Here is a 27,033-nt window from a genome sequence, read left to right as displayed (position 1 = left end):
CTCCTGAACATCCCAGACAGTCTCTGTCATTTCTATATTGACGTGCAGGTACTATCAGTAGTGATCCTGAAGTTTGAATTGTTGAAATTAGTAAAGCAATTAAGATGGGGTTTTTTACAGTGAAATACCTCTGCATTAAGAAAATATTGTTTCCCATTACAGAATAGACCCACACCATTCAACAATCCTCTGCCTACTTCCTTGGTGTGGATCCGCCCATTCTCACCTGAGCTCACTCACTCCTAATCATGGTCTACTGATATCTCACCCATTTCCTTTGTTCTGGCCGGCAGCACCACTAACCACATGTGAGGGCCCTCTGTACCTGTGTTTCACATACACACCTATGGCTGTGTGTGACGAAAGTGAGTTCATTACTTTCTTCATATGTTATAATTTAATGGTTATTTTTGGATTCATGTAGATTGAATGTGAGTAAAAGCTTGACCAGTATATACTGGTAAATGATATAATGGTCACCTGGCCTGTTTGCTTTGATCCAACAGATTTATAGTTGTGTGTAAGTGCACATTGCACGTAACTCATTCTCTGTAGTTCTTAATTTAGCAGATGCAACATCCAGAATCCTTATAACTTAAATTAGAATATTTAAAACTTCTTTCATTATGTAATTGTTAAATGTAAAGTTTGCTGTGACGTATTAATTTCAGCCCTAATATTCACTGTTTGTTAGATACCTAAATGTGTGATGTTATATATAGTTTAACTGTATATTGTAATTCTTGAGTTTTCCTGTTCATCATTTTCTGTTCATACAAAAAAAAAACATAACCGCCACAAGCTTCATCATCTTCTATTGCTCTAGCCTACATGTATGCATGTTGGCAATAAATGGCTTAAATGGAAACATCAGTCGTCCCTTAAATTCTTATCGATGTACCCTGGTGATGCTAAAAATCCTGTGAACCGATCCATACACAGGCATACACTGCACATACAGTATCTTATTATATCCTGGTTATGAATTATCCTGCTGTGCATCATATTATGTTTGTTTTACACAGCAGTGTGTTTTTTCTACAGAGTCTGCCTGCAGTCTCCTCTCAGTATCAGGTGTTTAGTGTTTTTTTATGTAAGGGACACATTGGATGTCATTGTGACAGACTTTTAAGAGTAGATCAGGTGTCTGAAATTGATTACAAAATATTTTTTCCTCCTCTTTGGTGCGTAAAAACAGTCCTGCCCACTCCCCTCCAAAAAAAGAAGAAATAGCAGCATGTACAGTATAAATGTGTTGTTCTTCTGTTCTTCTTAGTGTGTTTACTAGTTTTGAAAACCAGTATAATAAGACTCACATATTTAACATGAAGGAGTACACAGTATTACACAACTGCCACTAACTAGCAGCATAGCTGGCATTTCCTTTGCATGACAGTCAGCATGACACTTGTTTTTTTGTTGTTATTTCCTTTTTATTTGGTTTCTTATTTTCTACTGAATGCTGGTATACTCCACCTTTCTCTTTCTATTTTCTCAGCTTTTTAAGTGCATATAACTATTTTTGTCTCAAGATGATATAATGAAGATGACTATGATGATCAGGATGATTATATTGATGACTGTGGCACTAAGGATGACTATGAGGATGATGATGATGATTATTTCGCATGCTTTTCTACGGGGCTCTGTGTTGTCAGTGCCTTTTGAACATAGCTGAGAGAATACGAGGAGCACTTGTTGACCATCAGCACTGAGAGCGAGCGGTTCTTCACTCAGCCTGCATGTCACTTTGAGGAACAGCACTCGAGTCCGACTGACAGATTAGAGGCAGTTCAGAGTGTGAATGAGCTCCAGCAGGGGGCGCAGTCACACAAAGTAAAGCACAAACAGGACACAGATGGACGGCAGGTTGATGCTTCTAATGTAGCTGCACAATAAGTCGACTTTAGTGTCAAATCTAACAGACAATCCAGTCAGAGACAACAGCAGTTTATCACTGTAGAATAAGAACAAGCCTCCATTATAATTATTGATCAGGGCTGCACAATTATGACTAAATTGATCGTTCTGATTACAGATTGAGATCATGATCATGATGCTGCTGCACAATTATTTTCCTCAGTGATTTGGGAACAAAATGATTCTCCTTCATTCATCTTATATCAGCATCTTAACTGTTTGCAGCCACATTGTTAATGAAATGAAATGCACCAACACCACTAATAAATCATTATTCTATATGAATGATCAGAGCTGAGTCATGATTGAAAATGATTAATTGTGCAGCCCTACATATAAACTAATGTCTGTCCTCCTCTAGTCTCTTGAGGTCAGTGAGCTCTGCTGCCTTCCTGTCAGCTGTTTAGTCAGATGAAGCTTTACTGAGATAAACTGGAGCCTCTGTGTTCACTCTGAACCTCTGCTATCTTCTTTCTCCAGCCACTGACTAAGTTGCACTGACAACACTGAGTTGGCTTCTCCTCGTAGGGTGTCTTTCACTCTTTATTCCCTCGTCCCTCTGTTTCCAACCTTCTTCAATCATTTCTCTGCAGTTGGCTCTTTCTAGTTTCCCTTTGTCTCTTTTTGTCAGTTTGGGTTTCTTCTGTATAATAATATTAATCCTCTAGTTCTCTGATTCTTCAGATTATTGCTCTGTTCTCTTACGTGCTACACGTGTTTCTCTAACTTCAAGAAAATGTGTTAAGGTGTTATCAATAAAATGACAATTTAAATAAAGACGTGAATGTCTTTCTGTGTTTACAGACACATAAAACTGCAGCATAACTTTGATTTTGATTTTTATTGACAGAAGTAACCCAGGAAATCATTTCACTCTTGTTCTGATCAGGACATTTGTTCACCAGATAGAAAACATACAACTTTTTGAATAAATCATAAATCGAAGACACAGTTAATCAGTGTAAATCCTGACATTCATTCAGCACAGACTCACATGTACTGATGTGTTTCACAAGTGATGATTAACATAAACACAAAGGAACAAACAGCAGCTCCAACTTAATAGATATTCAAGAATTAAGAAATAAATGCTGAAACAGAAAGATAAAGGTGATCAGGACTAACAACCTTTAAAATCCACAGTTCAACATGAGGGTCAGGGCTTTACTGTCAATCTTTTTGAATACATATCATTAGGACTGATAATTGATCATATTTGAAGTATATTTTCATTTTATTTTATTGACTAAATGTTTGATCAATGAATAAAAGCATTAACAAATTAATAGATAATAAAAAAACTGTCATCAGGTGCAGCTCAGGCTGTGATCTACATGATCTTTATGTCAATATTTGATGGACACCTTCAATTTTTTTTTTCTTCAATTTTGGGCTGCTGTAATTTAGACTGAACCTTGAAGAAGAAATGAAAAACTGTTTAAAACTAATTTCTGCAGAATTTTCTTGAGTTAAAGCACCAAAAATCAGGAAGAAGATTCAGTTTGTTTTCATGGATAAAACTGAATAATCACATAGAAAAGTTTTGACAATCAGTAGATATGTGATTAATGACACACATGGTAAATAAACAGGTGAATTATTATGTAAAGATTCCCTGTTCTGTCCATTCTTCACAGTAAAAAAGTTTTTCCTTTATTTTAAAAAGAAACATTTGTAAAACGTCTGAATGTATTATTATAAATACACTTTGAAAAAAATATTTTTTACTTTAAAAGAAAAAAAAACCCTGGATGATTAAACCATTAAAAAGTAAATGTTACTCTCACCTGTAAATCACTAACTGATAGTGACAAAATAAATCTGTAGATCTAATTATCCTCCTCAAACCCTAATAAATCACATCTCACAAACCTTCCTGAACATCACAGAGAAATCTCAGTTTGACAGATTTTGATATCAGTGGTTTTAACATCACCAGCCTCTCCAAGGTTAAAATAAGGGAAGAGTTTCTCAGTGAAAGTGTCTCTGTGAGTGCAGATGTGAGTCTTGTCTTCAGGGTCGTAGAAGGACACCTCCCCCCTGTCATAGTCCAGTTGGACTCTGATCCTCTGGAGACTCTTCTTCACACTGACAGTCTCACCAAGACCATTAGTGTATTTTCCACTGCGATGCAGTAAACACCAGATTCCATATTCTGGTGAAGCAAATCGCTTTCCCTTCCTGTCAACTGACTCTTTAGCCAAACCCGCATTCCAGACAGGATGGTCTCCCACCTCCACCTCCCAGCTGTGTTTCCCTGAGCTGAAGCCCTCAGCGCCCAGAACATTGGCATAATAAGTGCATCTCTCTGGATTATCAGGGAGCTGCTGCTCTGTGTCTCCACATCTCACACTGGTCAGATCGTCAGACAGATAGAGACGGGGGTTTGCAGTGTTTGGGTCCAGAATGACAGGACTGAAGTGGACCTTCTCCTTCATCTTCTCCCAGACTCTGAAGGACAGGTTGCCCAGGTGTTTGGCCACATCTATCAGTGCTCCTGAGACCAGCTGTGGATCTGACAGTGAGCACTGGTCTCTGGCTCTGGTCTGAGTGGGTTTATAACTGCTGAGGAATGACACGTTGTGTTTCTGCAGGTCTTCTTCAACTGCAGAGATACTGTCTGACAGAGAGGAGATCTGCTCCTGAATCCTCTTCATCTCTGTGCCGATAGTCTTCCCCTTCTGCTCCTCTTCCTCCCTCAGAGCTGCCAGTCTGGACTCCTCTTCCTCTTTCAGGAACTGGTGGAGCTTGTTGAACTCTGCTCTGATCTGCTTCTCTGTGGACAACAGCTGCTTCTTGGAGTGTTGAATCACTTCATTGTATGTTTCCTCCACTTGTTTGTTTTTGTCCCTCTTGTCCTGCAGAGACTCTAAGTCAGATTTCAGCTGGTCCTTCAGGTCACTGACTGCTTGTTCTACAGGAACCACCTTGTGACTCTGGTGGAGAGAAAACTCACAGACAGGACACACAGCTCTCTGTTCATCCTCACAGAACCAATAAGGGACTTCTGGATGTTTATCACACACCACTTCCTCTTTCTCCTTTTCTTTCTCCGTCTCAGATGAATCATTATTCTGCCTCTTAGCAAAGGAGTCAGCCAGGTCTTTGAGAGAAAGGTTGATGGGTGGATAATCCTTTGAGGATTTTCTTTTACAAATGGGACAGTTTTTGTTTTTAGCTTGTTCCCAGAATTTTTGCAGACAGCTTGAACAGAAGCTGTGGTTGCAGCTCAGAGACACAGGATCTCTGAAAGTCTCTGAACACACGTGGCAACTCAGGAAACTTTCAAAAAGAGCAGCTTTCTCAGCCATTTTGTCTGATTTCTAGATTTTCTTTAAATTACAGACTCACCAAATTACAGTCTCTTCAACTTTCTCTGTTCAGTCCTCCGAGTGTGTGTTCTTCAGTAGAGATTTCACTCTGTAACGTAACGACGTCTGCGCTCTGTTCAACAGTGTCAATCTGCTTTCAGTTTCATTTACCTGCGTCACAGGTAGAGAGCTGATTGAAATAAAACTGCCATTTGATTGTGTCTCCACCAGATGGTGCTGTTTCTGTGTTACAGATGTTAAAGGAATACTCCACCAAAAGCCTACTGTATGTTTTAACTATCAAACAATGAAAGCGTCTATACTTGAAAAGTTTATGTGAAATAGTGCTGAAACAATTGTAATTTACTACCAGAACATTCATTCAGAACAACTTCATCAACCGATAAATAGTTTAAGCAGAGCTGTTTATGGCAATTTTAATCATTTTATGATATTCTAATATTTTAAATTTAACTTTATTAAACTTTACTCAACTTCTGTTCTGTCAGTTAGTACATTTACATGAAGATTAGTGCCTGTTATGAATTATCCTAATTTTAATCATGTTCAAGTTATGATATAACACAACTTGGTAATTAGTATCCCTTTATGATTGATGAATATTATCCAGGTTTCTGATCATCTGTGCAGGAGTGTCTTTGACTCCTGAACATCCCAGACAGTCTCTGTCATTTCTATATTGACGTGCAGGTACTATCAGTAGTGATCCTGAAGTTTGAATTGTTAAAATTAGTAAAACAATTAAGATATTTTTTTTACAGTGAAATACCTCTGTATTAAGAAAATATTGTTTCCCATTGCAGAATAGACCCACACCATTCAACAATCCTCCGCCTACTTCCTTGGTGTGAATCCAACCATACTCACCTGAGCTCACTCACTCCTAATCATGGTCTACTGATATCTCACCCATTTCCTTTGTTCTGGCCGGCAGCACCACTAACCACATGTGAGGGTCCTCTGTACCTGTGTTTCACATACACACCTATGGCTGTGTGTGACTAAAGTGAGTTTATTACTTTCTTCATATGTTATAATTTAATGGTTATTTTTGGATTCATGCTGATTGTGAGCAAAAGCATGACCAGTTTATACTGGCAAATGATATAATGGTCACCTGGCCTGTTTGCTTTGAGCCTACAGATTAATAGTTGTGTGTAAGTGTACATTGCACATAACTCATTCTCTGTAGTCCTTAATTTAGGAGATGCAACATCCAGAATTCTTATAACTTAAATTAGAATATTTAAAACTTCTTTCACTGTGTAATTGTTAAATGTAAAGTTTGCTGTGACGTATTAATTTCAGCCCTAATATTCACTATTTTTAGATGTCTAGTTGTGTGATGTTATATATTGTTTAACTGTATATTGTAATTCTGTTAATCAGCGTAACATAAATACACAGGAACAAACAGCAGCTCCAACTTTATAAATGTTCAAGAATTAAGAAATAAATGCTGAAACAGAAAGATAAATGTGATCACTACTAACAACCTTTAAATTCTTCAGTTCAACATGAGGATCAGGGCTTTACAGTCAATCTATTTTAATACATATTAGAAATGAGACATAATTCCTACATGTTGGAATTTGGATGAAGATTGATAATCTTTGAAGTTATATTTTTTTTCATTTAATTTATTAAATGTTTAATCGATGTATAAAACATAAACAGATTAATAGATCATTCAAAATAGTCCTTATGTGCAGCCCAAGCAGTGATGATCTTTATGTCAATATTCGATGGACACATTCAATTGTTTTTTTTAAATTTCGGGCTGCTGTAATTTAGACTGAACCTTGGAGAGAGAAACAAAAATCTGCGAACATTAATTTCTGCAGAATTTTCTCAATTTAAAGTATCACAAATCAGGAAGAAGGTTTAGTTTGCTCTTGTGGATAAAACTGATTGAACATATAGAAAAGGTTTGACAGTCAGATGTTATCATTATGATTAATGATACACATGGTAAAAAAAGATCAGGTGAATTATTACATCAATATTCCCTGTTTGCTCCATTCTGCACAGTAAATAATGTTTTCTATCTAAAAAACATTTGTAAAAACTCTGAATGTATTATTATTAACGCATGTTGAGAAAGTACATTTTTTACTTCACTGAATTACTTTAAAAACTTTGATAATCAACACATAAAAAGTAAATGTCAATTCCTGACTTTCACCCCTAAAGAACTAACTGATATTGACAAAAATAAATCTGTAGATCTAATTATTCCCTCAAATCCTAATAAATCACATCTCACAAACCTTCCTGAACATCACAGAGAAATCTCAGTTTGACAGATTTTGATATCAGTGGTTTTAGCATCACCAGCCCCTCCGATACTGAAATATGGGAAGAGTTTCTCAGTGAAAGTGTCTCTGTGAGTGCAGATGTGAGTCATGTCTTCAGGGTCGTAATAGGACAACTCCCCCCTGTCATAGTCCAGCTGGACTCTGATCCTCTGGAGACTCTTCTTCTCTGTGACAGTCTCACCAGCTCCATTAGTGTATTTTCCACTGCGATGCAGGAAACACCAGATTCCATAATCTGGTGAGGCAAATATCTCTCCCTTCCTGTCAACTGACTCTTTAGCCAAACCCACAGTCCAGTCAGGATGGTCTCCCACCTCCACCTCCCAGCTGTGTTTCCCTGAGCTGAAGCCCTCAGAGCCCAGAACATCTGCAAAATAAGTGCATCTCTCTGGATTATCAGGGAGCTGCTGCTCTGTGTCTCCATGTCTCACACTGGTCAGATCATCAGACAGATAGAGACAGGGGTTTGCAGTGTTTGGGTCCAGAATGACAGGACTGAAGTGGACCTTCTCCTTCATCTTCTCCCAGACTCTGAAGGACAGGTTGCCCAGGTGTTTGGCCACATCTATCAGTGCTCCTGAGACCAGCTGTGGATCTGACAGTGAGCACTGGTCTCTGGCTCTGGTCTGAGTGGGTTTATAACTGCTGAGGAATGCCAGTCTGGACTCCTCTTCCTCTTTCAGGAACTGGTGGAGCTTGTTGAACTCTGCTCTGATCTGCTTCTCTGTGGACAACAGCTGCTTCTTGGAGTGTTCAACCATTTCATTGTATGTTTTCTCCACTTCTTCGTATTTGTCCCTCTTGTCCTGTAGAGACTCTAAGTCAGATTTCAGCTGGTCCTTCAGGTCACTGACTGCTTGTTCTACAGGAACCACCTTGTGACTCTGGTGGAGAGAAAACTCACAGACAGGACACACAGCTCTCTGTTCATCCTCACAGAACCAATAAGGGACTTCTGGATGTTTATCACACACCACTTCCTCTTTCTCCTTTTCTTTCTCCGTCTCAGATGAATCATTATTCTGCCTCTTAGCAAAGGAGTCAGCCAGGTCTTTGAGAGAAAGGTTGATGGATGGATAATCCTTTGAAGATTTTCTTTTACAAATGGGACAGTTTTTGTTTTCAGCTTGTTCCCAGAATTTTTGCAGACAGCTTGAACAGAAGCTGTGGTTGCAGGTCAGAGACACAGGATCTCTGAAAGTCTCTGAACACACATGGCAACTCAGGAAACTTTCAAAAAGAGCTCTTTCAGCCATTTCGTCTGATTTCTAGATTTTCATTAAGTTGCAGACTCACCAAATTACAGTCCCTTCAACTTTCTCTGTTCAATCCTCCGAGTGTGTGTTCTTCAGTAGAGATTTCACTCTGTAACGTAACGACGTCCGCACTCTGTTCAACAATGTAAATCTTTCAGTTTCATTTACTTGTTATGGGTGGAGAGCTGATTGAAATGAAACTGCCATTTGATTGTGTCTCCATCAGATGGTGCTGTTTCTGTGTTATGGATGTTAAAGGAATACTCCACCAAAAACTGACTATATATTTTAACAATGAAAGCATCTATTCTTGAAAAGTGGATGTGAAATAGTGCTGAAACAATTATAATTGACTGACAGAACATTCATTCACAACAACTTCATCAACCGATAAATAGTGTAAGCAGAGCTGTTTATGAAAAGTTTAATTATTTTATGATATTCTAATATTTTAAATTGTAACTTAATTAAATTTCACTCAATTTCTGTTCTGTCAGTTAGTACATTTACATGAAGACTAGTGCCTGTTATGAATAATCCTAATTTTAATCATGTTAAAGTTATGATATAACACAACTTGGTAATTAGTATCCCTTTATGATTGATGAATATTATCCAGGTTTCTGATCATCTGTGCAGGAGTGTCTTTGACTCTTGAACATCCCAGACAGTCTCTGTCATTTCTATCTTGAAAATATTGTTTCTCATTGTAGAATAGATCCACACCATTCAAAAATCCTCCGCCTACTTCCTTGGTGTGAATCCAACCATTCTCACCTGAGCTCACTCACTCCTAATCATGGTCTACTGATATCTCACCCATTTCCTTTGTTCTGGCCGGCAGCACCACTAACCACATGTGAGAGTCCTCTGTACCTGTGTTTCACATACACACCTATGGCTGTGTGTGACTAAAGTGAGTTTATTACTTTCTTCATATGTTATAGTTTAATGGTTGTTTTTGGATTCATGTAGATTGAATGTGAGCAAAAGCTTGACCAGTATATACTGGTAAATGATATAATGGTCACCTGGTCTGTTTGCTTTGAGCCTACAGATTAATAGTTGTGTGTAAGTGCACATTGCACATAACTCATTCTCTGTAGTTTTTAATTTAGCAGAACATCTAGAATCCTTATAACTTAAATTAGAATATTTAAAACTTCTTTCACTGTGTAATTGTTAAATGTAAAGTTTGCTGTGACGTATTAATTTCAGCCCTAATATTCACTGTTTTGTTAGATACCTAAATGTGTGATGTTATATATTGTTTAACTGTATATTGTAATTCTTGTGTTTTTCTGTTCATCATTTATTTAAAAAAAAGCATAACTGTCACAAGCTTCATCATCTTCTATTGCTCTAGCCTACATGTATGCATGATGGCAGTAAATGGCTTAAATGGAAACATCAGTCGTCCCTTAAATTCTTATCGATGTACCCTGGTGATGTTCAAACTCCTGTGAACCGATCCATACACAGGCATACACTACACATATAGTATCTTATTATATCCTGGTTATGAATTATCCTGCTGTGGATCATATTATGTTTGTTTTACACAGCAGTGTGTTTTTTCTACAGAGTCTGCCTGCAGTCTCCTCTCAGTATCAGGTGTTTAGTGTTTATTTTATGTAAGGGACACATTGGATGTCAGTGTGACAGACTTTTAAGAGTAGATCAGGTTTCTGAAATTGATTACAAAATATTTTTTCCTCTTCTTTGGTGCCTAAAAACAGTCCTGCCCACTCCCCTCCAAAAAAAGAGGAAATAGCAGCATGTACAGTATAAATGTGTTGTTCTTCTGTTCTTCTTAGTGTGTTTACTAGCTTTGAAAACCAGTATAATAAGACTCACATATTTAACATGAAGGAGTACACAGTATTACACAACTGCCACTAACTAGCAGCATAGCTGGCATTTCCTTTGCATGACAGTCAGCAGGACACTTGTTTTTTTTTTTGTGTTTTTTCCTTTTCATTTGGTTCCTCACTTTCTACTGAATGCTGGTATACTCCACCTTTCTCTTTCTATTTTCTCAGCTTTTTAAGTGCATATAACTATTTTTGTCTCAAGATGATATAATGAAGATGACTGATGATGATCAGGATGATTATATTGATGACTGTGGCACTAAGGATGACAATGAGGATGATGATGATGATTATTTCGCATGCTTTTCTACGGGGCTCTGTGTTGTCAGTGCCTTTTGAACATAGCTGAGAGAATACGAGGAGCACTTGTTGACCATCAGCACTGAGAGCGAGCGGTTCTTCACTCAGCCTGCATGTCACTTTGAGGAACAGCACTCGAGTCCGACTGACAGATTAGAGGCAGTTCAGAGAGTGAATGAGCTCCAGCAGGGGGCGCAGTCACACAAAAGTAAAGCACAAACAGGACACAGATGGACGGCAGGTTGATGCTTCTAATGTAGCTGCACAATAAGTCGACTTTAGTGTCAAATCTAACAGACAATCCAGTCAGAGACAACAGCAGTTTATCACTGTAGAATAAGAACAAGCCTCCATTATAATTATTGATCAGGGCTGCACAATTATGACTAAATTGATCGTTCTGATTACAGTTTGAGATCATGATCATGATGTTGCTGCACAATTATTTTCCTCAGTGATTTGGGAACAAAATGATTCTCCTTCATTCATCTTATATCAGCATCTTAACTGTTTGCAGCCACATTCTTAATGAAATGAAATGCACCAACACCACTAATAAATCATTATTCTATATGAATGATCAGAGCTGAGTCATGATTGAAAATGATTAATTGTGCAGCCCTACATATAAACTAATGTCTGTCCTCCTCTAGTCTCTTGAGGTCAGTGAGCTCTGCTGCCTTCCTGTCAGCTGTTTAGTCAGATGAAGCTTTACTGAGATAAACTGGAGCCTCTGTGTTCACTCTGAACCTCTGCTATCTTCTTTCTCCAGCCAGTGACTAAGTTGCACTGACAACACTGAGTTGGCTTCTCCTCGTAGGGTGTCTTTCACTCTTTTTTACCCTGGTCCCTCTGTTTCCAACCTTCTTCAATCATTTCTCTGCAGTTGGCTCTTTCTAGTTTCCCTTTGTCTCTTTTTGTCAGTTTGGGTTTCTTCTGTATAATAATATTAATCCTCTAGTTCTCTGATTCTTCAGATTATTGCTCTGTTCTCTTACGTGCTACACGTGTTTCTCTAACTTCAAGAAAATGTGTTAAGGTGTTATCAATAAAATGACAATTTAAATAGAAACGTGAATGTCTTTCTGTGTTTACAGACACATAAAACTGCAACACAGCTTTGATTTCTTATATTTATTCACAGAAGTAACCGAGGAAATCATTTAACTCTTGTTTGATCAGGACATTTGTTCACCAGATAGAAAACATACAACTTTTGAATAAATCATAAAATGAAGACACAGTTAATCAGCGTAAATCCTGACATTCATTCAGCACAGACTCACATGTGCTGATGTGTTACACATGTGATGATTAACATAAACACACAGGAACAAACAGCAGCTCCAACTTTATAAATGTTCAAGAATTAAGAAATAAATGCTGAAACAGAAAGATAAAAGTGATCACTACTAACAACCTTTACAATCCACAGTTCAATGTGAGGATCAGGGCTTTGCAGTCAGTCTTCTGAATACATATTATTAGGAGTGAAGATCAATCATTTTTGCTGTGATCTACATGATCTTTTTGAAGAAAGAAATGAAAAACTGTCTAACATTCATTTTAGCAAAATTTTCTCGTGTTAAAGTATCAAAAATCAGGAAGGAGATTAATTTTGTTCTCATGGATAAAACTGAATGAACATATAGAAAAGGTTTGACGATCAGTAGATACACATGGTAAATAAAGAACAGGTGAATTATTACATCAGCATTCGCTGTTTGGCCCATTCTGCACAATCAACTTTTTTTTTTTTAATTTTAAAAAGAAAACATAAAAAGTCTGAATGCATTTTGAGAAAGTTTAACTGACTTACTTTAAAAATTTGGATAATTACAATATCAAAAGTAAATGTTGAATTCTTGACTTTCACCCATAAAGAACTAACTACTATTGACAAAAATAAATTTGTAGATCTGATTATTCAATCAAATCCTAATAAATCACATCTAACACACCTTCCTGAACATCACAGAGAAATCTCAGTTTGACAGATTTTGATATCAGTGGTTTTAGCATCAGCAGCCTTTCCGATACTGAAACAAGGGAAGAGTTTCTCAGTGAAAGTGTCTCTGTAAGAGCAGATGTGTGTCATGTCTTCAGGGTTGTAGAAGGACACCTCCCCCCTGTCATAGTCCAGCTGGACTCTGATTCTCTGGAGACTCTTCTTCACTCTCACAGTCTTACCAGCTCCGTTAACGTATTTTCCATTGCAATGAATTAAACACCAGATTCCATATTCTGGTGAAGCATATTTCTCTCCTTTATCAACTGACTCTTTAGCCAATCCCACAAGCCAGTCAGGATGGTCTCCCACCTCCACCTCCCAGCTGTGTTTCCCTGAGCTGAAGCCCTCAGAGCCCAGAACTTCGATATACTTAGTGTTTCTCTCTGGATTATCAGGGAGCTGCTGGTTTGTGTCTCCACGTCTCACACTGGTCAGATCATCAGACAGATAGAGATAGGGGTTTGCAGTGTTTGGGTCCAGAATGACAGGAGTGAAGTGGACCTTCTCCTTCATCTTCTCCCAGACTCTGAAGGACAGGTTGCCCAGGTATTTGGCCACATCTATCAGTGCTCCTGAGACCAGCTGTGGATCTGACAGTGAGCACTGGTCTCTGGCTCTGGTCTGCGTGGGTTTATAACTGCTGAGGAATGACACGTTGTGTTTCTGCAGGTCTTCTTCAACAGCAGAGATACTGTGTGACAGAGAGGAGATCTGCTCCTGAATCCTCTTCATCTCTCTGCCGATAGTCTTCCCCTTCTGCTCCTCTTCCTCCCTCAGAGCTGCCAGTCTGGACTCCTCTTCCTCTTTCAGGAACTGGTGGAGCTTGTTGAACTCTGCTCTGATCTGCTTCTCTGTGGACAACAGCTGCTTCTTGGAGTGTTCAACCATTTCATTGTATGTTTTCTCCACTAGTTTGTATTTGTTCCTCTTGTCCTGCAGAGACTTTAAGTCAGATTTCAGCTGGTCCTTCAGGTCACTGACTGCTTGTTCTATAGAAACCAACTTGTGACCGTGATGGAGAAGAAAATCACAGACAGGACACACAGCTCTCTGTTCATCCTCACAGAACCAATAAGGGACTTCTGGATGTTTATCACACACCACTTCCTCTTTCTCCTTTTCTTCCTCCGTCTCAGATGAATCATTATTCTGCGTCTTTGCAAAGGAGTCAGCCAGGTCTTTGAGAGAAAGGTTGATGGATGGATAATCCTTTGATGATTTTCTTTTACAAATGGGACAGTTTTTGTTTTTAGCTTGTTCCCAGAATTTTTGCAGACAGCTTGAACAGAAGCTGTGGTTGCAGGTCAGAGACACAGGATCTCTGAAAGTCTCTGAACACACGTGGCAACTCAGGAAACTTTCAACAAGAGCAATTTTCTCAGCCATTTCGTCTGATTTCTAGATTTTCTTTAAGTTGCAGACTCACCAAATTATAGTCCCTTCAACTTTCTCTGTTCAATCCTCCGAGTGTGTGTTCTTCAGTAGAGATTTCTCTCTGTAACGTAACGACGTCCGTGCTCTGTTCAACAATGTAAATCTTTCAGTTTCATTTACTTGTTATGGGTGGAGAGCTGATGGAAACGAAACTGCCATTTGATTGTGTCTCCACCAGATGTTGCTGTTTCTGTGTTATTGATGTTAAAGGAATACTCCACCAAAAACTGACTGTATATTTTAACAATGAAAGCATCTATTCTTGAAAAGTTTATGTGAAATAGTGCTGAAACAAGTATAATTGACTGACAGAACATTCATTCACAACAACTTCATCAACTGAGAATAGTTTAAGCAGAGCATATTCTATTATTTTAAATTGTAACTTAATTAAATTTCACTCAACTTCTGTTCTGTCAGTTAGTACATTTACATGGAGACTAGAGCCTGTTATGAATAATCCTAATTTTAATCATATTAAAGTTATGATATAACACAATTTGGTAATTAGTATCCCTTTACTATTGATGAATATTATCCAGGTTTCTGATCATCTGTGCAGGAGTGTCTTTGACTCCTGAACATCCCAGACAGTCTCTGTCATTTCTATCTTGAAAATATGTTTTTCCATTTTAGAATAGACTGACACTATTCAACAATCCTTCACTTACTTCCTTGGTGTGGATCCAACCATTCTCACCTGAGCTCACTCACTCCTAATCATGGTCTACTGATATCTCACCCATTTCCTTTGTTCTGGCCGGCAGCACCACTAACCACATGTGAGAGTCCTCTGTACCTGTGTTTCACACACACACCTATGGCTGTGTGTGACTAAAGTGAGTTTATTACTTTCTTCATATGTTATAGTTTAATGGTTATTTTTGGATTCATGTAGATTGAATGTGAGTAAGCACTTGACCAGTATATACTGGTAAATGACATAATGGTCACCTGGCCTGTTTGCTTTGAGCCTACAGATTTATAGTTGTGTGTAAGTGCACATTGCACATAACTCATTCTCTCTAGTTCTTAATTTAGGAGATGCAACATCTAGAATCCTTATAACTTAAATTAGAATATTTAAAACTTCTTTCACTGTGTAATTGTTAAATGTAAAGTTTGCTGTGACGTATTAATTTCAGCCCTAATATTCGCTGTTTGTTAGATACCTAAATGTGTGATGTTATATATTGTTTAACTATATATTGTAATTTTTGAGTTTTCCTGTTCATCATTTTCTGTTCACACAAAAAAAAAGCATAACCGTCACAAGCTTCATCATCTTCTATTGCTCTAGCCTACATGTATGCATGTTGGCAGTAAATGGCTTAAATGGAAACATCAGTCGTCCCTTAAATTCTTATCGATGTACCCTGGTGATGCTCAAACTCCTGTGAACCGATCCATACACAGGCATACACTGCACATGTAGTATCTTATTATATCCTGGTTATGAATTATCCTGCTGTGGATCATATTATGTTTGTTTTACACAGCAGTGTGTTTTTTCTACAGAGTCTGCCTGTAGTCTCCTCTCAGTATCAGGTGTTTAGTGTTTTTTTTATGTAAGGGACACATTGGATGTCAGTGTGACAGACTTTTAAGAGTAGATCAGGTGTCTGAAATTGATTACAAAATATTTCTTCCTCCTCTTTGGAGCCTAAAAACAGTCCTGCCCACTCCCCTCCAAAAAAAGAAGAAATAGCAGCATGTACAGTACAAATGTGTTGTTCTTCGGTTCTTCTTAGTGTGTTTACTACGTTTGAAAATCAGTATAATAAGACTCACATATTTAACATGAAGGAGTACACAGTATCACACAACTACCACTAACTAGCAGCATAGCTGGCGTTTCCTTTGCATGACAGTCAGCAGGACACTTGTTTTTTTGTTGTTTTTTCCTTTTTATTTGGTTTCTCATTTTCTACCGAATGCTGGTATACTCCACCTTTCTCTTTCTATTTTCTCAGCTTTTTAAGTGCATATAACTATTGTTGTCTCAAGATGATATAATGAAGATGACTATGATGATCAGGATGATTATATTGATGACTGTGGCACTAAGGATGATGATGATGATGATTATTTTGCATGCTTTTCTGCGGGGTTCTGTGTTGTCAGTGCCTTTTGAACATAGCTGAGAGAATACGAGGAGCACTTGTTGACCATCAGCACTGAGAGCGAGCAGTTCTTCACTCAGCCTGCATGTCACTTTGAGGAACAGCACTCGAGTCCCACTGACAGATTAGAGGCAGTTCAGAGAGTGAATGAGCTCCAGCAGGGGGCGCAGTCACACAAAGTAAAGCACAAACAGGACACAGATGGACGGCAGGTTGATGCTTCTAATGTAGCTGCACAATAAGTCGACTTTAGTGTCGAATCTAACAGACAATCCAGTCAGAGACAACAGCAGTTTATCACTGTAGAATAAGAACAAGCTTCCATTATAATTATTGATCAGGGCTGCACAATTATGACTAAATTGATCGTCCTGATTACAGATTGAGATCATGATCATGATGTTGCTGCACAATTATTTTCCTCAGTGATTTGGGAACAAAATGATTCTCCTTCATTCATCTTATATCAGCATCTTAACTGTTTGCAGCCACATTGTTAATGAAATGAAATGCACCAACACCACTAATAAATCATTATTCTATATGAATGATCAGAGCTGAGTCATGATTGAAAATGATTAATTGTGCAGCCCTACATATAAACTAATGTCTGTCCTCCTCTAGTCTCTTGAGGTCAGTGAGCTCTGCTGCCTTCCTGTCAGCTGTTTAGTCAGATGAAGCTTTACTGAGATAAACTGGAGCCTCTGTGTTCACTCTGAACCTCTGCTATCTTCTTTCTCCAGCCACTGACTAAGTTGCACTGACAACACTGAGTTGGCTTCTCCTCGTAGGGTGTCTTTCACTCTTTTTTTCCCCTGGTCCCTCTGTTTCCAACCTTCTTCAATCATTTCTCTGCAGTTGGCTCTTTCTAGTTTCCCTTTGTCTATTTTTGTCAGTTTGGGTTTCTTCTGTATAATAATATTAATCCTCTAGTTCTCTGATTCTTCAGATTATTGCTCTGTTCTCTTACGTGCTACACGTGTTTCTCTAACTTCAAGAAAATGTGTTAAGGTGTTATCAATAAAATGACAATTTAAATAGAAACGTGAATGTCTTTCTGTGTTTACAGACACATAAAACTGCAACACAGCTTTGATTTTTTTATATTTATTGCCAGAAGTAACCCAGGAAATCATTTCACTCTTGTTTTGATCAGGACATTTGTTCACCAGATAGAAAACATACAACTTTTGAATAAATCATAAATCGAAGACACAGTTAATCAGTGTAAATCCTGACATTCATCCAGCACAGACTCACATGTACTGATGTGTTTCACAAATGATGATTAACATAAACACAAAGGAACAAACAGCAGCTCCAACTTAATAGATATTCAAGAATTAAGAAATAAATGCTGAAACAGAAAGATAAAGGTGATCACTACTAACAACCTTTAAAATCCACAGTTCAATGTGAGGACCAGGGCTTTGCAGTCAGTCCTATGAATACATATTATTAGGAATGAAGATCAATAATGTTGTGCTGTTATCTACATGATCTTTTTGAAGAAAGAAATGAAAAGCTGTCTAACATACATTTTAGCAAAATTTTCTCATTTTAAAGTATCAAAAATCAGAAATGAGATTCAGTTGTTTCTTATGGATAAAAATGAATGAACATATAGAAAATATTTGACAGCCTTAAGTTATCTGTGATTCATGACACACATGGTAAATAAAGATCAGGTGAATTATTACATCAATATTCCCTGTTTGGTCCATTCTGCACAGTAAATAATGTTTTCTATTTAAAAAAGAGAACATTTGTTGAAACTCTGTATTATTATTATTATTATTATTATTATTATTATTATTATTATTATTATTATTGGTACATTCTTTGCTTCACTGAATTATTTTAAAAACTTGGATAATAAACACATAAAAAGTAAATGTATAATTCCCGACTTTCACCAATAAAGAACTGATATTGACAAAAACAAATCTGTAGATCTAATTATTCCATCAAATCCTGATAAATCACATCTCACAAACCTTCCTGAACATCACAGAGAAATCTCAGTTTGACAGATTTTGATATCAGTGGTTTTAGCATCACCAGACTTTCCAAGGTTAAAATAAGGGAAGAGTTTCTCAATGAAAGTGCCTCTGTGAGTGTAGATGTGAGTCTTGTCTTCAGGGTCGTAGAAGGACACCTCCCCCTTGTCATAGTCCAGCTGGACTCTGATCCTCTGGGGACTCTTCTTCACACTGACAGACATACCCACAACATCAATGTATTTTCCATTGCGATGCTTTAAACACCAGATTCCATATTCTGGTGAAACACTTGCCTCTCCTTTGTCAGCTGACTCTTTAGCCAAACCCACAATCCAGTCAGGATGGTCTCCCACCTCCACCTCCCAGCTGTGTTTCCCTGAGCTGAAGCCCTCAGAGCCCAGAACAGTGGAATACTTAGTGTGTCTCTCTGGATTATCAGGGAGCTGCTGCTTTGTGTCTCCACGTCTCACACTGGTCAGATCATCAGAGAGACAGAGACGGGAAGCTGCAGTGTTTGGATCCAGAATGACAGGAGTGAAGTGGACCTTCTCCTTCATCTTCTCACAGACTCTGAAGGACAGGTTGCCCAGGTGTTTGGCCACATCTATCAGTGCTCCTGAGACCAGCTGTGGATCTGACAGTGAGCACTGGTCTCTGGCTCTGGTCTGAGTGGGTTTATAACTGCTGAGGAATGACACCTTGTGTTTCTGCAGGTCTTCTTCAACAGCAGAGATACTGTCTGACAGAGAGGAGATCTGCTCCTGAATCCTCTTCATCTCTCTGCTGATAGTCTTCCCCTTCTGCTCCTCTTCCTCCCTCAGAGCTGCCAGTCTAGACTCCTCTTCCTCTTTCAGGAACTGGTGGAGCTTGTTGAACTCTGCTCTGATCTGCTTCTCTGTGGACAACAGCTGCTTCTTGGAGTGTTCAACCATTTCATTGTATGTTTCCTCCACTTCTTCGTATTTGTCCCTCTTGTCCTGCAGAGACTCTAAGTCAGATTTCAGCTGGTCCTTCAGGTCACTGACTGCTTGTTCTATAGAAACCAACTTGTGACCGTGATGGAGAAGAAAATCACAGACAGGACACACAGCTCTCTGTTCATCCTCACAGAACCAATAAGGGACTTCTGGATGTTTATCACACACCACTTCCTCTTTCTCCTTTTCTTTCTCCGTCTCAGGTGAATCATTATTCTGCCTCTTAGCAAAGGAGTCAGCCAGGTCTTTGAGAGAAAGGTTGATGGATGGATAATCCTTTGAGGATTTTCTTTTACAAATGGGACAGTTTTTGTTTTTAGCTTGTTCCCAGAATTTTTGCAGACAGCTTGAACAGAAGCTGTGGTTGCAGGTCAGAGACACAGGATCTCTGAAAGTCTCTGAACACACATGGCAACTCAGGTAATCTTCAACAAGAGCAATTTTCTCAGCCATTTTTCCAGATTTTTAGATTTTCTTTAAGTTGCAGACTCACCAAGTTACAGTCTCTTCAACTTTCTCTGTTCAGTCCTCCGAGTGTGTGTTCTTCCCACATAGTCGCTCTGTTCAACAATGTAAATCTTTCAGTTTCATTTACTTGTTATGGGTGGAGAGCTGATTGAAATGAAACTGCCATTTGATTGTGTCTCCATCAGATGGTGCTGTTTCTATGTTACAGATGTTAAAGGAATACTCCACCAAAAACCTATTGTATGTTTTTACAAACATTGATGACTTGTATGTCATGCTTGAAAAGTGTTTGTGACATAGTGCTGAAACAATTATAGTTTACGGACAGAACATTAATTCACAACAACTTCATCAACCGTTAATTAGTTGAAGCCGTTTATTAAGGAAAAAATCTTTTGCTGTTTCTGGCTTTTTATATGTGAACTGCTTCTTTTCTTAGTTGTATATTATTGTAAATTGAATGTCTTTGGGGTTTTGGACACAACAAGCTATTTTAAGATACCACCTTCCTCTATGATATTACAGACTATAGACTATATCATCTATCTATAATCAACTTTTAATAATAAAAAAACAATCAAGAGATTATAATCAACTTCTAAAACCAAAGTACTCATGTTTCATCCAGTCATGATGTTCATGCCTAGTTGACCCTGTTCTCATATTAAAAGGTCAAAGGTTACCTGAAGGCGTTCATGTGTGATCATGCTGAGCAACATGACCCTCACTCCCTTCCAAAAAAAGAAGAAATAGCAGCATGTACAGTAAAAATGAGTTGCTCTCCTGTTCTTCTTTGTGTGTTTCATAGCCTTAAAAATCAGGATACAAGGAGCACTTGTTGACCATCAGCACTGAGAGTGAGCGGTTCTTCACTCAGCCTGCATGTCACTTTGAGGAACAGCACTCGAGTCCGACTGACAGATTAGAGGCAGTTCAGAGAGTGAATGAGCTCCAGCAGGGGGCGCAGTCACATAAAGTAAAGCACAAACAGGACACAGATGGACGGCAGGTTGATGCCTCTTCAATCATTTCTCTGCAGTTGGTTCTTTCTAGTTTCCCTTTGGCTACTTTTGTCAGTTTGGGTTTCTTCTGCATAATAATATTAATCCTCTATTGTTCTCTGATTCTTTGGATTATTGCTCTGTTTTCTTATGTCCTACATGTGTTTCTCTGACTAACAAATCATCTTTTTGGACCTCACACTGCCACATACATTTTCACAAGACATGACTGTGTCCAATGAAATGAGGGGCTGAAGTGGTTTGATCTTTTGTCGAGGGTGGAGATATCATATCAGGAAGTAAAGTCACATGTGATACAGTGCCAGCAATTGGTAAGATAAATATAATTTTTTAACGTTTAAATCCAAACAACTTTATATATAAAATACATGCATGTGCCTGAGTATTTAATTGTTTAAAGACATTTTGTTTTTATTTATATACTAAAAGTTTTTTGACTGGTCTTAGACCACTCTTAGGAAAATATCATGCATGGAGATGTGATGGGATGCAGTTAAACCATAAGCAATTATTTTAATATCTACTAAGTGGATCCTAGAATCAGGTTTGACACACGGTTAGACACAGACACAGAGGAGCTGAGGATCAAACCACCAGACCTTCTCATTAGTGGACGACCTGCTCTACCTCCTCAGCCGTAGCTGCTCCAAGTAACACGTGTATGTTTCTGTGCCTGCGTGTGCACGTGTGTTGATAATGACACTGAGTCTGTGGATGAATATATTGATGATGTACCAGAGGAAGATATTCAATGCTTACACCAGGGAGAACAGCACCATGATACAGCCACAATGCCAACACACACATACACACACACGCGTAGGATAATCACCATGTCAATTTATATGTTACACAATCGAAGTGTTTGAAACATTCAATTATAATTTAATTATAAAAAGAATGAAAACACTGTAAAGTGGGTCTTTTACTTGTGCACAGAAAAATTATTATCCACAAAAACAAGTTGTGTTGATAAGAAAAAACATTTCCTCTTAAAATACACAAGCACATAAAGGAACATGAAATCTTTACATCTGCAGTGAACACAACCAAAATGTGAATGAAAAACACAACAATGTAAAAAGAAAGTGCACTAGTTAACTATCGTCATAAAAACAAAGGATCAGTTCCTCCAGCTTCCACCATCAGGCCAGTTTCACCAGTCTCTCACTGGCCTCCCACAGTTTCTTTGCCACACCGGCGTCTCTTGCGAAAGGCCGCAGAGTGGTTGGTCTGCAGTCAACGAAGTAACCTCCGCTGTGTTTGGCAACTTCGTCTGAGACAGCGCAGTAGATGACAGTCTGAGCTCCGACCTCACACGACACAAAAAACATCCACATGACCACCTGCATTAGCATTCGGAACAGGATGGAGTAGTGACACGTCCAACCGCTCTGGACAAAACCTGGAACGACATATGTAAGAAAAGATATCAGGAAAAATACATATATATAAATAGTGTCAGAAATTCAAAAATACTTTATGTCAGGGGTGAGCAATATGAATAAAATCTATCACAGTATCAGTTATTTTATATCATGATTTTGAGTATATTGTCATGTACTGCAAATGTAAAAAAAAAATCTGGAAATTCCTTTTATATATAAAATAATCAGATCATTTGTTTTTAGCTTATACCTGATAAAAAAAACCCTGTAAATCCAGTGTTGCCATAACGCAGCATAAAGCAAATCTCTCAATAGTTGGCAAATTTCTGTGTTTTCATGGGATATATTGTCATGTATCTCATTTATATCTATAAGCTAAAGAAAATTAAAATAACCTAATTAATACATCATTTATTTAAAAACAATTTACAAATTGCTCAATTATTGGCTGCAACTTACATTATTTTGATTACTGATTGATCTGCTGATTATTTTCCTGATACTTGTTTTTTGGTCTATAAACTGTCATAAGATAATTGAAAATGATAATCACAATTTCCCAGAGTGAATAATTATCTCTTCAAATGTCTTGCTTTGTCCCTCCAACAGTCCAAAACCCCAATATATTCAATTTACAATTATGAAATTATACAACTCAGCAGCAAATCAATTGGAACATTTGCTTGAAAATGACATGATAATGATCAAAATAGTGATTCATTTCTATCGATAGACTAATCAATTAATCAACTAATGCTTTCAGCTCTTACAAGAAGGGGAAAACAAGTACAAAAAATGTCTCAATAGAAATTAGGGCCAACTAGAAATCTTAAGCCTCCCACAATTTCTCAGCAGTAGAAACAGTTTAGGACTGAAGCAGTTGTCAATAATCTTCTGTGAATTTAGCATCAAATTAGGTGACATTAAATCAATTTTCCAGTAAGTTGGACTGTCATGTGAGCTTTTTAAACACAGAAGGTGGATGATGTTCACATCCAACCCCAGTCGGGTACAGAAATGGTTGCAGAACAAGCAGAAACAGGAGAAGTTGTCCACACATTAAAACTACAAACTCTGCCAGGCAAACAAGGACGTTTGTATTGTGTGGGCTGCCTCTCCCTTTCCTATGTAAGCTTTTTAACCCTTCAACTTCAGGACCAACTGTAGAAAGTGAAAATATAATAAAATTGATAATAACAGAAAAATGATTTAGATAAACACACGACCTAACATGCACATATGTCAGTCATTCTTTTTCTCTTTCAATTATGACTTTTAAACTCACTCTCTCACATTATTTCCCTCTATGAAAACCATAAATCCTCTCACCAGGGTGCACAGCGTAGGACGTCACTCCTTTCCCCTCAGTGATGCAGGCCAGTTCCTGACTGAAGTAGATGTTGGCCAGTTTGCTGCGGCAGTAGGTGAAGAAGGGCAGCAGGTTGTAGTTGAGGTCCTGGAAGTCCAGTTTCTGGTATTTGTAGCTGGAGCACGTGAGGGTGACCACCCGGCTGGGGGCACTTTCTTTCAGGCGAGGCAGAAGCAGATTAGTGAGGAGGAAGTGACCCAAGTGATTGACGCCAAAACACATGCTGAAGTTATCATCCGTCCAGTCGAGGACGCCGGGCATACCTGAAGAAGCCCCGCAGAGAGAAGAGAAACAGGTCAGAACAATGAGGTGGAGGTTGACATGCTGTATAGCATTTAGCTGGTGCTGCTTTTCTCCACGTGATCATACAGTGACGTAGCAACAATGATTTGGGCTTTGAGAATTAATTACAGCTGATCAGTGGTGATAGATGTGCCTGCTCTGATGCATCCAGTTAAACTGTCCAATCAATAACATGGTTTACTTTTGTTTCCAACCATTGATTGACAGTTTCCACTACAGAATTTTCTATAGAGGAATACATCTCAATCCATTTGTTTTGGTTAAATGTTCTGTTAATATTAGTATTATTACTAAATCCAGCTTTATGTATACTTCATTTATACATTTTATGTGTAGAAAACAAATCACATGAGCTTCCCCTGCCAAATGGGTTACAAATATATACTTTCGTGTTTAAAAAATGCTGAACAATCTCCTAAAACAGCTGTGGTTTTGGTTTTTCTGCTATAATGAGTATTTACAGCAACAGGACATACATATATATATATATATATATATATATATATATATATATATATATATATATATATATATATATATATATATATATATATATATATATATATATATACACACACATATAAGTGGGATTGACTCAAAACAAACTACAGTGTTCATGGTACTAAAGTAACATGTAAAAATAATCTTAGTAAAATATACAGTCACAATAGGGTTGCAATAACAATTATTTCCATTGTCAATTAATCTGCAGATTTTTTTTTTGATTAATGGATGAATTGTTTTGTCTATAAAATGTCAAAAAATAGTGAAAAATGCCCATTTTAATTTCCCAGAGTAACAGAGAATGTCTTCATATGTCTTGGTTTGTCTGATCAACTGTCCAAAACCCAACGACATTATGTTTATGATCACGTATGATAAAGAAAAACATAAAATAATCACATCTGAGAAGCTGGAACCAGTAAATGTTTGTGTCTATTAATGTTTGTGTAAAAAAATGACTAAAATGATTATCAATAAAGTTGCTGATTAATTTTGATTGATAATTGCTCACAATACTGAGCAATATTATTATTTTAGCCACAGATAGCTTATGTCAAGTCAAGTCCATTTTATTTAAACAGCCCAAAATCTCAAATCAGCCTCAGAGAGCCTCACAATCTGTACAGCATACAGCATCCTCAATACGTTTATACTAGTCAGCTTTAACTTCTAGGTTGTCTATTTAAAAAAAAAGCCTCTTCTTTCTACCTTTGATCAAGAGACTTCCATGTTATTGACAACCCCACCTGCATTATTGATCAGGATGTCTAGCCTCTTCTCTCTCTGGAGGAAGGTCTTACAGAATTCCCTCACACAGTGCAGGTTAGCCAGATCCAGCTCCATGTGAAGGACGTTGAGATTGTGACTCTTGAACTTTATCTCCCTCACAGCCTTCTCAGCCTTGGCCATGTCTCTGCAAGCGATGATGACACGGGCGCCTCTCATTGCCATGGCAACAGCTGTTTCTTTCCCAACGCCGGAGTTTCCACCTACAAAAATGTGAGAAAACAACAAAAACGGTAAATTCATGCTTGTGAGGAAAACGCGATGTGGTGACTTGAAGAGGGCAGCAATATTATTATTAACGCCTGCAGTCATCTCGATTTAACTGTGTGATGTTGTTGTGTAAATAACGTCATTCAACATTATAAAGTATATACAGTACTGTGAAAAGGTTTTAGGTGCTAGGATGCATTCAAAAACAATTTATTCATCAAATAACTTTATACAAAGTTTAGTAAGCAGAAGAAACCTAAATGAAATGAATATTTGGTGCAACCACGCTTTGCCTTTAAAACAGCAGCAGTTCTCCTCAGTAAACCTGCACAACGTTTATCAGGTACTTTGTTCCAAACATCTTGGAGAATTTGCCACATTTCTTCTGTGGATTTAGGCTGTTTCAGTTGCTCCTGTTTATAATCCCACACTGACTCCATGATGTTGAGACCAGGGCTCTGTGGGGGACCATCTGCTGCAAGACTCCTTGACCGGCTGTAAATCTGGGGTCACTGTGATGCTGCAGAATAAATTTAGGACCCATCAGATGCCTCCCTGAGCGGTATTGGTATGGTTAAATTGTCATGTATCATATATTGATACCAGCTGTCTTTTGTGGTTGTTGTGTTTTCTTTTCCCTTTTATTTTTTGATTGCTATGCATCACAACACCAAGGGAAAACTCCTTGTATGTGCAAACCTACTTGGCAATAAACCTGTTTCTGATTCTGACTGCATTAATGGATGAGAATCTAAATATCTAAAGTGCCTAAAATTTTTGCACAGTATCGTAATCGTAATTCTTCTTTAACAGCCCATCAATATAACCTGTAACCAGATAGGAATATTAGACAAAATGTTATTTATTTACCTGTAATAAGAACTGTTTTGCCATCAAGTCTGCTCAGGTCGGTGCAATACCTCCTTTTTTTCATCCATTTCAGAGTTAAAAAAGAGACTAAAGAGGCGATAATTGTGTAGAGAACATACATTTTCCTATGGTTGCTACCTTGACAGCTGATATATTTTATTATGAGCAGCTGCTGATGCTGCAGACTGGCTATATGAGCTTGAAGCTAACGTCAGCTAGCTTGCTAGGTCGCTAGTTGACTACGAAAACCGTCATTTGTTTCCTCTTATTCCTCCATTCCGGTTCCTTTTGCAATAGATTTGGCGGAGATGACCCTGGACTAATTAAACGATGCGGAGGACGGTTATTTCATATCAGCAAACACTCCTTTCCAATTCATTCTCAATCACACGGAATCGATCGCTTCTTCTTTGAGTTTTAATGGCGGTTGGCAAACCGGCTTATAGGCGCATTACCGCCACCTACTGGACTAGAGTGTTGACTGGAGTCTCTCTATTATTCCTGTTACTCTTAAGTAATTAATTAAAAGTTTGCATACTTTCCATGATGTCTTCCCTAGCAGATT

At 38.0% G+C, this 27,033-nt stretch overlaps 5 protein-coding genes across 5 annotated transcripts; all 5 read right to left on the bottom strand.

The window, feature by feature from the left end:
- Positions 1-3,783: 3,783 nt before the first annotated feature.
- Positions 3,784-5,570, bottom strand: LOC122966552 (zinc-binding protein A33-like). Its single transcript, XM_044330789.1, has one exon. It carries the CDS (start codon positions 5,229-5,231, stop codon positions 3,804-3,806), a length of 1,428 nt encoding a protein of 475 aa, XP_044186724.1. The 5' UTR covers positions 5,232-5,570; the 3' UTR covers positions 3,784-3,803.
- Positions 5,571-7,024: 1,454 nt separating this feature from the next.
- LOC122966645 (zinc-binding protein A33-like) lies at positions 7,025-9,131 on the bottom strand. Its single transcript, XM_044330912.1, has one exon. The coding sequence runs from the start codon at positions 8,824-8,826 to the stop codon at positions 7,534-7,536; it is 1,293 nt and encodes a 430-aa protein (XP_044186847.1). The 5' UTR covers positions 8,827-9,131; the 3' UTR covers positions 7,025-7,533.
- A 3,767-nt stretch (positions 9,132-12,898) lies between these two features.
- On the bottom strand, positions 12,899-14,533 carry LOC122966591 (nuclear factor 7, brain-like). The gene has a single exon (XM_044330826.1). It carries the CDS (start codon positions 14,395-14,397, stop codon positions 12,973-12,975), a length of 1,425 nt encoding a protein of 474 aa, XP_044186761.1. The 5' UTR covers positions 14,398-14,533; the 3' UTR covers positions 12,899-12,972.
- Positions 14,534-18,541: 4,008 nt separating this feature from the next.
- LOC122966583 (nuclear factor 7, brain-like) lies at positions 18,542-20,094 on the bottom strand. The gene has a single exon (XM_044330815.1). The coding sequence runs from the start codon at positions 19,999-20,001 to the stop codon at positions 18,577-18,579; it is 1,425 nt and encodes a 474-aa protein (XP_044186750.1). The 5' UTR covers positions 20,002-20,094; the 3' UTR covers positions 18,542-18,576.
- Positions 20,095-21,945: 1,851 nt separating this feature from the next.
- On the bottom strand, positions 21,946-26,900 carry si:dkey-174n20.1 (uncharacterized protein LOC796174 homolog). Its single transcript, XM_044330673.1, has 4 exons — positions 26,469-26,900; positions 25,349-25,591; positions 23,756-24,058; positions 21,946-22,443 (listed from the first exon to the last, which is right to left on the bottom strand). Exons 1-4 carry the CDS (start codon positions 26,587-26,589, stop codon positions 22,184-22,186), a joined length of 927 nt encoding a protein of 308 aa, XP_044186608.1. The 5' UTR covers positions 26,590-26,900; the 3' UTR covers positions 21,946-22,183.
- Between the last annotated feature and the right edge of the window lie 133 nt (positions 26,901-27,033).

This window comes from Thunnus albacares, chromosome 2, assembly GCF_914725855.1.
Source record: "Thunnus albacares chromosome 2, fThuAlb1.1, whole genome shotgun sequence".
Taxonomy (NCBI): domain Eukaryota; kingdom Metazoa; phylum Chordata; class Actinopteri; order Scombriformes; family Scombridae; genus Thunnus; species Thunnus albacares.
The sequence above is the reverse complement of the archived record's forward strand: the minus strand, read 5'-3'. Positions and strand labels throughout refer to the sequence as shown.